Source organism: Bufo bufo, chromosome 4, assembly GCF_905171765.1.
Source record: "Bufo bufo chromosome 4, aBufBuf1.1, whole genome shotgun sequence".
NCBI classification, from domain to species: domain Eukaryota; kingdom Metazoa; phylum Chordata; class Amphibia; order Anura; family Bufonidae; genus Bufo; species Bufo bufo.
Genome location: NC_053392.1, coordinates 582245627 through 582259003, shown reverse-complemented (window position 1 = coordinate 582259003; position 13377 = coordinate 582245627). Strand labels below are relative to the sequence as shown.

The window sequence follows — 13377 nt, the reverse complement described above, 5'->3', positions numbered from 1 at the left end:
TAGTTTTTATACAGACGGATCCGAAGATCCGTCTGTATAAAAGCTTTTTCAAAGCTGAGTTTTCACTTCGTGAAAACTCAGAACCGACAGTATATTCTAACACAGAAGCGTTCCCATGGTGATGGGGACGCTTCTAGTTAGAATACACTACAAACTGTGTACAAGACTGCCCCCTGCTGCCTGGCAGCACCCGATCTCTTACAGGGGGCCGTGATCAGCACAATTAACCCCTTCAGGTGCGGCACCTGAAGGGGTTAATTGTGCTGATCACGGCCCCCAGTAAGAGATCAGGGCTGCCAGGCAGCAGGGGGCAGACCCTTCCCCCCCCCTCCCCAGTTTAAATATCATTGGTGGCCAGTGCGGCCCCCCCCCCCTCCCTCTATTGTAATTATTCGTTGGTGGCACAGTGTGCGCCCCCCCCTCCCTCCCTCTATTGTAATAATTCGTTGGTGGCACAGTGTGCGCCCCCCATCGCCCCCCCCCCCTCCCTCTATAGCATTAACAACATTGGTGGCCAGTGTGCGGCCTCCCATCTCCCCCCCCCCCCCATCATTGGTGGCAGCGGAGTTCCGATCGGAGTCCCAGTTTAATCGCTGGGGCTCCGATCGGTAACGCTGGTTGCCATGGTTACTTAGCAATAGTACAATAGTAGAAGATTCATACTTACCGGGCCGGCTGCTGCGATGTTCGTGTCCGGCCGGGAGCTCCACCTACTGGTAAGTGTCATTGCTAAATGAACTGTCACTTACCAGTAGGAGGAGCTCCCGGCCGGAAGCAGAAATCGCAGCTCCCAGGTAAGTATGAATCACTACTGCTAGTAACCCGCTGCCACCAATGATGGGGGGTGGGGGGGGCTAGATGGGAGGCCGCACACTGGCCACCAATGTTGTTAATGCTATAGAGGGAGGGGGGCCACCAACGATTACAATAGAGGGAGGAAGGGGGGGGGCGCACACTGTGCCACCAACGAATTATTACAATAGAGGGAGGAAGGGGGGGGGGGGCGCACACTGTGCCACCAACGAATTATTACAATAGAGGGAGGAAGGGGGGGGGGGCGCACACTGTGCCACCAAGGAATTATTACAATAGAGGGAGGAAGGGGGGGGGGGGGGGGGCGCACACTGTGCCACCAACGAATTATTACAATAGAGGGAGGAAGGGGGGGGGCGCACACTGTGCCACCAAGGAATTATTACAATAGAGGGAGGAAGGGGGGGGGGGGGCGCACACTGTGCCACCAAGGAATTATTACAATAGAGGGAGGAAGGGGGGGGGGGGGCTGCACTGGCCACCAATGATATTCAAACTGGGGGGGGGGGGGGGGTCTGCCCCCTGTTGCCTGGCAGCCCTGATCTCTTACAGGGGGAGATGATAGCACAATTAACCCCTTCAGGTGCGGCACCTGAAGGGTTAATTGTGCTGATCACAGCCCCCTGTAAGAGATCGGATGCTGCTAGGCAGCAGGGGGCAGTCATGTACACAGTTTGTAGTATATTCTAACTAGAAGCGTCCCCATCACCATGGGAACGCCTCTGTGTTAGAATATACTGTCGGAAATGAGGTTTCACGATCTAACTCATATCCGACAGTATATTCTAACATAGAGGCGTTCCCATGGTGATGGGGACGCTTCAAGTTAAAATATACCATCGGATTGGAGAAAACTCCGATCCGATGGTATAAAAGGGACTCCAGACTTTACATTGAAAGTCAATGGGGACGGATCCGTTTGAAATGGCACCATATTGTGTCAACGTCAAACGGATCCGTCCCCATTGACTTGCATTGTAATTCAGGACGGATCCGTTTGGCTCCGCACGGCCAGGCGGACACCAAAACGACTTTTTTTTCATGTCCGTGGATCCTCCAAAAATCAAGGAAGACCCACGGACGAAAAAACGGTCACGGATCACGGAAAAACGGGACCCGTTTTTGCGGACCGCAAAAAAATACGTTCGTGTGCAGGAGGCCTAAGAGATATATCTGCGAGACTCTGTGAGATTCACTAACTGATACCTTGAATAAGAGCTCAAGCACCTCATCCCATCTATCCACTTTGATATCGGTGGTTATTTGAAGCCCCATTAGTAAACCCAAGAGAAATCAGAAGGGAAATGCTGTTATCAGAATCCCTTAGTAGTGCAACCTCAGGCTTCTTGCTGGATGTTCTCATATGCTAGTATAGATGTGAGATCTATAAAAATGTTAATGCAGTATACACTTATGGGGGTTGTCCAGGTTCTAAATATTGATGACCTGTCCTCGGGCTAGGTCATCAATATCAGGCTGGTGTGACACCCACCACTTGAATGGAAGCTGTGCTGCAGAATGCCGGCACTGCCACTACACGGTCAACTGAGCTTTCTGCTTCCAGCACCATCCACTTTGTTCTTTCTAGTGCAGAGACTGACAAAAACAGCTGATCAGTGGCAGACAACCCCTTTATAGCACATTTACATGTTTCTTCAGGGGGTGGGGTGTCTCTTTTAGATATTGGAAACTTCTTCCATTCCTAAACTTTTGACCTTGCTTGACGGCCTTGCCTTTCTCCCCTCAGATTCAGCTGTTGCTGCAGTACCTGAAGAATGACCCCAGGAAAGCAGTGAAGAGACTTGCTATTCAGGATCTGAAATTTCTGGCCAACAAAACTCCCCACACCTGGAACAGGGACAATATACAGGTGCGGTGCTTTATAAAATATAAAAAAACTGAACTTTTTCATGAAGAGAACTATGAGCACAGATGCCTCTCAACATGACTGACCTCCCGGTGAGCCTGTGGAGGGCTTGTGCTTATATTCAGCAGCTAGGCTGCACAAGCAGAGCTGCAGTGTAAGGCTCCATTCACACGTCCGCAAATGGGTCCGCATCCGTTCTGCAATTTTGCGGAACGGGTGCGGACCCATTCATTTTCTATGGGGACGGAATGGATGCGGACAGCACACAGTGTGCTGTCAGCATCCGCATTTGCGGAGCGCGGCCCCGATCTTCAGGTCCGCAGCTCCGCAAAAGATAGAACATGTCCTATTCTTGTCCGCAGCTTGCGGACAAGAATAGGCATTTCTATAGGAGTGCCAGGCGGGTGGCAATTTGCGGGTCCGCAACACACCACGGACGTTTGAATGGAGCCTAAAGTGTATGGAGGCTGTGGCTTGAGAGCTGTCTCTGAGACAGCATTTGGATTTCAGACTTCTTCTTAAACATTTAACATTAACCCCTAAAAAACAGAGTATTTCATTCCTAATTGATTAGATACCTTTTTTAGTGATTTCGGACACGTGATAGTTTGATGGTCCTGATACTCTTTGGGGATTTTTTGTGTTTTGTTAGGAGTTTAGTGTGCAAAAAGTAAAAGAAATCTATGTAATAGTTATATTTATAGTATCATTATTTCCGAGTCGGTCCGCAAATGTAAAGAATAAAACACTGTTGTGACATTAGTCACTGGCAGAGCTGATCTGGATGTGCTGAGGGGGCATCCGGCGATCACTTGATATCGCTGCTGCCTCTGTTTGCTACGTAGCGCTCATTGAGAACTCTGTAGGCTACAAAAGAAAAGACAGAAGTTGTTCAGAGGAGTTTAAAGCTTTTGTGGTCCTGAATCGGATAATGAAAAGTAGTGAATATTGTTGGGAACCTTACCAATGTTGCCCACATTTCTATTAGTGTGCTTCATGTGGAGATCTGTGAGCTGACCCTTTCTCTCTCTTAGGCTTTATGTGAATGTGCTCTTCAGACACCATACGACAGCCTGAAACTGGGAATGGTCTCTGTGCTCTCTACTCTCTCCGGCAGCATCTCTATCAAGCAGTACTTCAATTCTGCCCCAGGTACAATCCTCCCCGAAGGATCAAAATTGTGACTCAATTAAAGGGGTATTTCACTATTTTAATATTCATGACCTACACTCCTGGCCCCACTCCCATCAATCAGGTGTTTGAAGAGACCACAGACCACGGCCTCTTCCTAGGCCTGTGACATCACTTCCATAGGTCAGATGGCTTTTGTGCAGCTTAGTTCCATTCAAGTGAAATGCATTAAGGCCTGTTTCAGATTTGCGTTTGCTGAAGCTGTTCTGGCCGGGAGCAGCCTGCCGTATCCGGTATTGCCAGACACTACCGGAATGCTAACTATAATAGGGGTCCAGTGGTGAGCCAGCCGCGATCTGACAGATATGCCGAGAATCATGGCATTTAATGCCGGAACAGGTTGCCAACAGTGTGAAACAAGCCTAAGATATAATAGCAAGCACAACTGCTAGACAATGTACTTTGAAGAGACCACAGCGCTTGTCTGAGCACTGCAGCCCCTTCAAACAGCTGATCGGCAGGGGCTGCTGGTAGTCAGACCCCCGCAATCACCTATAGATGACCTATCCTGAGATTAGGTCACCAGTAAACCCCATTAAACTGAAGGCTGAGTTTACTCATCAAGATTCTTCACACAATCAGGCTGGGTTCACGCTTGAGCGTTTTATAGGGCGTTCAAACGCGCTGTAAAACGCTTAACACATGAAAACCAATGCTTCCCTATGGCCCTGGTTCTCACTTGAGCGTTTTACAGCGCGTTTGAATGCGCTGAAAAACGCCCTACGCTCAAACAAGTTCTTGAGCTTTTTTGGGGCGTTTTGACGCGCGTTTGTGGCCATAGGACACTGCAGTCAATCACACAAACGCGCGTCAAACGCGCGGTTACTATTGCAAAAAACGCGCGACAAAAACGCGCGTTAAACGCGCATATCAAATACGCTCAGGTCTGAACCCAGCCTCAGACCAATTTCCACTAAATCTTACAATGCATTGTAAAAGTATTTTCATCCAGCAACAAAAAATCCTCGTAATATAAGGTATGACCAAAATAGTCCCTTGCTGGACTAGCAGGCGTTTTGGATTTATTTTTTCTGCATTCTGTCTATTTTTACTTATGCTTTATCTTTTAGGGGCCATATCGGGTACAGCCAGGTATACTGACCTGATTAAGCTGGCACAGGAGTGCAGTTATCACAGTAATCGCGGCATTGCTGCTCACGGGGTGACCGTCCTCACCAATATTGTAGCTTCTTGTCAGGATATAGGTGAGTTAATACGTTAATATAATTCAAAAAATGTCCACTTTACTCATTTAGCCCATACATACACAATATGGAGTAGTTGCACTAGTAAGATGTGTATGCATAGTTGCTTCCAACAAGATTAATCTTGTGGACTAAAATGTCATTCTGTGGGTGTCCATTTTTTCTTACAGGCCATGTAGTGGGGAGCATCTTTTTTGTTTTTAAAGGGATACTCCAGCCAGAGGCATTTATCCCCTGTACACTGTATATAGCTGCTAAATGCTGTATCAGTGGATGTGCCACCACTGGGACCCCCACAAATCACTAGCACCAGGAACACCAGTCCCCCTGTTTCCTCCAGTTCCTCCGCATGACCAAAGTGAGAGGGCATTTGTACTGACTGGTAGTCAAGCTTGTGCCCTATTGCTCTACTCTAAGTCTGTGGCACTGATTGAAACAGTCAATCGCTATAGTGCATTTTTGCAGCGGGGGACCATGGCGGGTCTGACTCCCTCACTTCCGCCAAGGCAACTGTTTGAAAATGGCACTCTAGTGAGCACCATGTCCTTTTCCACATGGTCACATAGCTTAAACACAGCTCAGACCCATTCAAGTGAACGGGGCTCAACTGCGTTACCAAGCACAGCTGCTCTCCAATGGACGGTGCTGTGCTTGGTAAGCACAGGGAAGGCCACAGCGCCCACAGGAGCGCCGGTGCATTCTCAAACAACTGACCAGATACTGATCAGATACTGATGACCTATCCTGAGGATAGATCATCAATATCAAAATCCCAGAAAACCCCTTTAATCTTCAAGGACTCTCCAAAATACCAATTGCATGTCAGCGACGAATGTAGTCTTCTATTCACCTTAAAGTCACTTTGACACGATCTGGAAAATGAAATTGTTTGGTATTTGCTTTATGGAATTGGATTATAAATGTGATAAATTTATGGTCACAGATGCTTGCCTAAACCGAATGATTCACTTCCTATTTTACTTTCAGATCCTTTGGCTCTGGAGAAGGATGCTGTATTTGGCCTTGAATCTCTTCTTGTCCTGAGCAGTCAGGACAGCAGCGCTGGTGCACAGCAGACTTTAAAGGTGCAGTGAACTAATGAAGGGTGAAGGGGTATGGCGACAGAACTGGCATTGTGCGTTATGTTATTATAGCTGAGGACATTCATTGCTCTCGAAGCGCATGTTCACAAAATTAGATGATTATTTTACCTGTAGCAGAAAGCAGAGTCTGGGCCTCAGGTTTCTGCTTCTGATAACGGGTCTGCAAGCTGATTAGCTCCATTCATTCAGAGACTGATCAGTGTGTGGCCCCTCACCAGTCTCACAGCTCTTTAAAGTGCAGAAACCTCAGCAAGATAGGGCAGGACGATTCTTTTTTGAGTGTGCTGAAAAAAGAAGCACTGGTCACTGTCTCCCATTGAAAAGGCAGATTTAAAGGGAGTCTGTCACCTAATCTGAGCCTTTCAGACCGCTCAGATCAGGTTATAGACTCCTGCGCTCTCATTACAATGGTGCCTTTATTCGTTCTGTCCCTTGCCAAGATCTTTAAAAGAAGACCTTTTTAAACTTATGCTAATGAGGTTCGGGAAGTGTCCAGGGGCAGCGTTACTGCAGCAAGTGTCCAGGGGCGGCGTTACTGCAGCAAGTGTCCAGGGGCGGCGTTACTGCAGCAAGTGTCCAGGGGCGGCGTTACTGCAGCAAGTGCCCAGGCCCCTCAGCCATGTGCCGAGAAAACCACACCTCTGGCCGGCCCTTGTTTCCTATTATTACAAACTACTCTCCAACCAAGATCTTGCGCCTGCGCTGCTGGCACATGCGCAGTCCAACTACCTGTTCCTCTGCCCATAATGGGCAAATCAGTACGCAGGTGCCGGCAAGTGTAGATCGGCGCAGGTGTGCGAGATCTGGGAGGGAGAGGTAATAATAGAAAACAAGGGCGGGCCATAGGGCTGAAAGAGGTGTGGTTTTCTGGGCACATGGCTGAGGGGCCTGGGCACTTGCTGCAGTAACGCCGCCCCTGGGCACTTGCCGAACCTTATTAGCATAAGTTTAAAAAGTCTTTTTTTGAAGATCTCGACGAGGGACAGAACAAATAAAGGTACCATTGTAAAGAAGGCACAGGAGTCTATAACCTGATCTGAGCGGTCTAAAAGGCTCAGATTAGGTGACAGACTCACTTTAACAATTTAAAAAAATATATATGTTTGAGTGAGGCCTAAGTGCGTAATCTCTGGTACCAATCAATGGCTGAGGTAATGTCCACATGATTAAAATCCACGGCAAACAATCAGTAGCTGAAAACAAGATGATAGTATGCCAATGAGCTCTTAACAAGCTCTACCTCTAATGTAAGGTAGCTATGGCATTAGAGGCAGAGCTTGCCAAGAGCTTATTTGCATACCATCTTCCCAGACTTCCAGAGGAGCGTTGACTGGTCTAGAAGACTTCTCATGCCGTTTAGGCACTCTCCATAAGGCCCCTTTCAGACGAGCGAGTGTTTTGCTGCGGACTCGCAGCGCAAGATCAGGCCTGAACTTCCCGCACTGCCAGGGTCGCATAGCATTATATTGATTTATGATGCTATGTAACCCTTACAGTTCTGGAATGTATTGGATGACAATTACATAATGCTGTCAGTGTTATCCAATACATTCCAGAACTGTAAGGGTTACGTAGCATCATAAATTAATAGAATTCTATGTGACCTCGGCAGTGCTGGAAATTCAGGCTGGGTGCTGCGCTGCGAGTCCACACGGAGACACTCGCTCGTCTGAAAGTGGCCTAAGAAGATATAGTAGCCCCTGAATCTTGACCTAGACCTTGACCTAGGCCGCTTAGTTATTTTGCAAGTCATGGCTCAAGGCTTGTTTAAAGGGAATCTGTCAGCTCCAAAACACCCCCCCAACTAGAATCAGTGGTGTGACACTGAGTCCGGTTATGTCATTTTTATCCTAATACTCACTTGCATTCTGACGCTGTGTTCCCACAAACCAACAGTAAAACGCATTGAGGGGACTCCAAGGCTCATGCACATAATGGATAGGAGCACAGAGTCGAAATGCAAGTGAGTATCAGGATAAAAAGGACCTCACCAGACTCAGCGTCACTTACACTATACACCGCTAACTCTAGTTGGGGGGGTGTTTTGGAGATGACAGATTCCCTTTAAAAGGTCAACCATTGACTTATAGGATAGCTGCCTTACATCTTATACCATTCCCTCTTCCCAGAATTCCAGAATTCCAGAGGAGCATGTATGTCCTATAAGACTCATCACACACATCAAGCGCTCTCCATAAAGAGACAAAAACAGGTTGTTTTTGGTGGCAGATTTCTAATTTAGTGGTGGATTTAGAGGAGTTTTTACAAGCATTTCAGAAGCGTTTTTGGTGGCTGAAAATGCTTGTAAAAACTGCTTCTATAACTGCTAGGGTTTCTTCTGCTTCCCCATTGACTTCAGTGTAAAAACCACTCTCAATCCGCTTGCCACACATGCCACTTCTGGATTTGTAATTTGCAGCAGAAGACAATGCTACCATTTCCATATAGTGGCGTTTTTCAGTTGAAGGTAATGGGAGGCTGCTGTTAGTGTGTCCTGTGGCAGAAGATGGACATTTTCCGTAATGGAATCCGCGGCAGATTTTAACCATGTAAACAGCCTGACACTCAGATTTCTACAGTGGATCTGCAGTTTGTCAAGCTGAGGTTTTGCACAAGGTTTTAGCCCCTTAATCCTCATGTGACCACCCTCCGCTGTTTCTGTGCAGAAGCTGTGGAAAGAATTGACATGATACTTTTAATGAGGAAGTGGATAAAATCTGCCACCGTGTGACCCACTGTGTGTATTTCTCATCAGAATCAATGGGATGCAGTTTGTGGCGCAGATTTCATGTGGATTTCATGAAAATTCCTCCACCTAATCGTCTTTATAGATTATATGACATCATGTTTCCCCGTTTCTTTAGACCGCGTTGTCCTGCATGGTGAAGCTGGCAAAGTGCCGCCCGTATCTGAGCCAGTCTGTAGTGGAATCCCTCCTCACTCAGTTACACAACGCACAGGACTCTGCCAGGATCTGTCTGTGTCATTGTCTGGCCTCTGTGGCCATGCAGCTGCCGGTGCTCGGGGATGGGATGTTAGGGGACCTGGTGGAACTGTACAAAGTCATTGGCCGATCGACCACAGACAAACAACAGGAGCTGTTGGTAAGTAGCACAAAATATCTGTGATAACTGGTACAGCTGAAGAGCTACAGGATTTCACTGCAGTGTAGCTTTGCTTTTAAATTAGCTTTCCATAGGACAGCTGCTATATGTCCTTTTAGGCCCACATTAGACCCACTTAGGGCCCACCTGTGTTATCCAGAGCAGAGAACTTTTCATCTCCATAAATGAGGGCTACATGATGTCCACATTGGCCCTCTTTAGGCCGGGGTTTTGCTGTGCAATACATTCATTTCTAGATCCAAACATACAGGGCTAGAATCCCTAGTCTTAGAGGTAGAGTATAGCTGACAACCACTTTAATTTATTTACTAATTGCCCATTATGCTGTCTTTTTACCAGGTTGCCCTTGCTACCGTTATTTTTGTGGCGAGCCAAAAAGCATTGTCACCTGAAGTGAAGACTGTAATAAAGCAACAGCTGGAGAATGTCTCTAATGGTTGGACTGTGTACAGAATAGCCAGACAAGCCTCTCGTATGGTAAGATTAAAGTGAACCTGTCACCTGCAAAACGCATATTAAACCGACCACAGTACCTTACAGCATCCCCCAGTGTGTTGCTAATCATATTTTTCTTTGCTCTTTGCGTTTCTTCATACTTGTTAAAAACGTTGTTTTAATGTCGGTTGGCGCCGTCTCCGAGTCAGGCTTGAAGTCAAGGGGGCAGCGGCCTCCTTGCTTCAAGTAAAGCTAAGCCCGCCCCTTACCCCTCCTCTACAATTAGATGGACATGCTGCCCGGATCTTCTAGCGCATGCGCGGTACGCTGCCTGTTACAGCGCGATCCTCACTCACCTGCCTACGTTTTGCTGACTGCGGATGCTCTGGACAGTTTGCGCGCGCGCCCGGCCGTCACGCTGTAACAGGCAGCGTACCGCGCATGCGCTAGAAGAGCGCGATCCCGGCAGCATGTTCATCTAATTGTAGAGGAGGGGTAAGGGGCGGGCTTAGCTTTACTTGAAGCAAGGAGGCCGCTGCCCCCTTGACTTCAAGCCTGACTCTGAGACGGCGCCAACCGACATTAAAACAACGTTTTTAACAAGTATGAAGAAACGCAAAGAGCAAAGAAAAATATGATTAGCAACACACTGGGGGATACTGTAAGGTACTGTGGTCGGTTTAATATGCGTTTTGCAGGTGACAGGTTCCCTTTAATGATCATTGGTGGGTATTAGTATACTGTGTGCTGTGAAGATGGTTATTGATTATGATTAGAGCACTGTTTTTTGAGGATTGGGTGAATCCTCTTGGTAGGTGCACCCATTTCCATTCCTGAGCATTAGGTGAGCCCTCTCTAAATTCTTGTATTTTTATTGATTATGATGCCTATAAGATCACACAGGCAGCCATTTATATGACCTTAGACGTGTGGCCTGTTCTCCCTGTCTCTTAAATTTGGCTAATGGGGTTGACTGGGAATACCTAAATACCTGCCTCTGCTATTTACAGATTTATACTTGCTTGCTCCCCACCACTCTGGTCCTGCATGCTGGCTACCGTGTGTCCATCTTCTGGTATGTGGCTTGTTTACTTCCTCTCCGTCATGGGAATGGTCACCTGCTCCACTGCAGCCTACCACTGGCTTCAGCGGTAACGTGTCTTTTCTGGACACATCACCAGTGAAGCCAATCATTGGCTGTAGTGGAACAGGTGACCATAACTGTGATGCAGAGAAAGTAAACAAGCCACATACCAGAAGATGGACACGCAGGAGCCAGCGTAGAGGACCAGAGCAGCAGGGAGCAGGTAAGCATGAATATTTCAACAGTGGAGGCTGCGGGCATCAGTTTGTCAAACTTAGGTGTAAAATACCACCTCTCACTTCAGCAAATAGCATTTATCATGTAGAGAAAGTTGATACAAGCCACTTACTAATGTATTGTGATTGTCCATATTGCCTCCTTTGCTGGCTTGATTAATTTTTCCAACACATAAGACACTGCTCGTTTCCAGGGTTTACGACCACCCTGGAATCCAGCAGCGTTGGTCGTGCTTGCACATTATAAGAAAAAGTGCTGGCTTCTATGGTGGCTGGCACACAAAGGCACACTTGCGCAGCAGGTCCTTGCCACCTCGTATCTGCGCTGCAGCAGTGGTGGTAACCCCTGAAAACGAGCAGTGTATAATGTGATGGAAAAATGAATCAAGCCAGCAAAGGAGGCAATAAAAGGATTGCCGGAAAAAAAGGATTGTCCCCTATTTCTGTATTTCAGGGGAACCATGACATGGCTCAGGAGCTGTATCAGAGTCTTCTCACAAAGGTGGCTTCTGAACATTTTTACTTTTGGCTGAACAGTCTGAAGGAATTCTCTCTTGCCGAGCAATGTCTGACCCAGCTACAGGAGGACGACATTGGCCTGGCCCTGTCAGCCATTGCTGATTCCCTCAAATCCTACCACAAAGGAATAGCTTCACTTACGGTCAGTAAATCTCTAGAACACACCTTTATATTCATGGAGACAACAGACACCACTTTATGCACAGCCTTAAAGGGGTTGTCCGGGCTTTTACTATTGATAACCTATCCTCAGGAAATATCAGATCGGTGAGGGTCTGACAGTATGAGGAGACAGCATGTGTAGTGCAAAGACCATAGACAGCAGCAATGGACGGGTAGAGAGATGGGAGACGGCACGTGCACACTTGCGCGCGCCATCTCCTCATACAGCTGATCGGCGGGATCAGACCCCGCCAATCTGATATTGATGACCTATCCTGAGGATAGGTCATCAATAGTAAGCACCTGGACAACCCCTTTAATTTAAAAATAAATTATTAGCTGGTTTCCCTTTAGGTGGTACTTAATCATTCTGCAGTGGGAATCCACTCTTCGTGCTTTGACTTCCTGACACGATGAGGCAGGAGGTGTCAGACTACCTCCTGTAGATACCATAGCTAAACTGTATTCACAGATCATAGCTCTGCCCTAATGGAGATGTGCTAAAAATCAGCTGCAAAGTCTTGATGCAAGTATTGAGCTGGTTGGCATTCCTTGACCTACAGATTATATAATTTTTGAGTTTATGGCTGAACAGTCTCCTTAAAGGGGCTGTCCAGTTGTTGTTTTTTTATCTTCCCCCCCCCCAGCCAGAAGGACCTGTGGAAAAATCCATACTCACATGGTCACTGCCACTCCGTTCCAGCTTCCAGACTGTCTACACTGGACTTCAGGTGCCTCTCTATGGTGCAAAGATGGGGTCATATGTGCTGCTGCAGCCGGTGACTGACCTCAGTGGTGACATGTCCCCCACGTAATCCAGCAGTAACTTGCTACTTGGGGACACATCGCCGCTAAGTCCAGTGAAGAAATGTCTCCACAGGTACCTCTGGCTGGGTGGCAGATTAAAAAAAAACTGACAACCCCTTTAAGTATTTTTTAAAGAACACTCATTGAAGCTATGTTAAATGACTAATTTCTACATGTCCCTATAGGCAGCCAGCACCCCTATGAATCCACTGAGCTTCCAGTGTGAGTTTGTAAAGCTGAGGATTGATCTCCTTCAATCTTTTTCTCAACTGATCTGCACCTGTAACAGCCTGAAGACCAGCCCTCCTCCAGCCATCGCTGCAACAATAGCCATGACCTCCGGCAATGACCTCCAGCGCTGCGGCCGCATCTCTACGCAGGTGACTAGAGCTTGTTGTATTAGTTGGGTCAGAAGAAAGCAACTGTAAGGCTCCTAGGTAAAGCTTACGCCTCCTATTAGTTGCCTTATTTTCTGCTAGAATTGTGTGGCAACATTTTTTGCGTGGTTTTGCATCTTAGACCATGCCCCCTATCACAATGCCCGGTATAAGACACTTACCGTATTTTTCGCCCCATAAGACGCACTTTTTCCTCCCCAAAAATGGGAGGAAAATGCCCCTGCGTCTTATGGGGCGAATGCTGGCAGTTTTACATCGCTGGATGCGATGTACGGAGCGGGGGCCGGGGGAGGGACTGGGAGGAGGAGCTGGGGGCCGGCAATAGCGGTGGGGCGGTGTGGTCACTGTACTATAGCCCCGCTCCGGTATTGTAATATAAAATATATTATTGAATTAAACGTTATTAAACATGCCCCCCTCACTTCTAATAGT

The 13377-nt window shown here is 47.4% G+C and overlaps 1 protein-coding gene across 1 annotated transcript in view; it reads left to right on the top strand.

Annotated features, from left to right (window-relative positions):
• Nucleotides 1-13377, top strand: part of INTS7 (integrator complex subunit 7) — a 64431-nt gene that overhangs the window by 18178 nt on the left and 32876 nt on the right. The window contains exons 7-14 of the mRNA XM_040430396.1: nucleotides 2561-2683; nucleotides 3715-3832; nucleotides 4942-5076; nucleotides 6064-6161; nucleotides 9044-9283; nucleotides 9644-9781; nucleotides 11514-11720; nucleotides 12733-12927. Of these exons, the coding sequence (XP_040286330.1) occupies nucleotides 2561-2683; nucleotides 3715-3832; nucleotides 4942-5076; nucleotides 6064-6161; nucleotides 9044-9283; nucleotides 9644-9781; nucleotides 11514-11720; nucleotides 12733-12927 (1254 nt within the window). The remainder of the gene's footprint in view (nucleotides 1-2560; nucleotides 2684-3714; nucleotides 3833-4941; nucleotides 5077-6063; nucleotides 6162-9043; nucleotides 9284-9643; nucleotides 9782-11513; nucleotides 11721-12732; nucleotides 12928-13377) is intronic.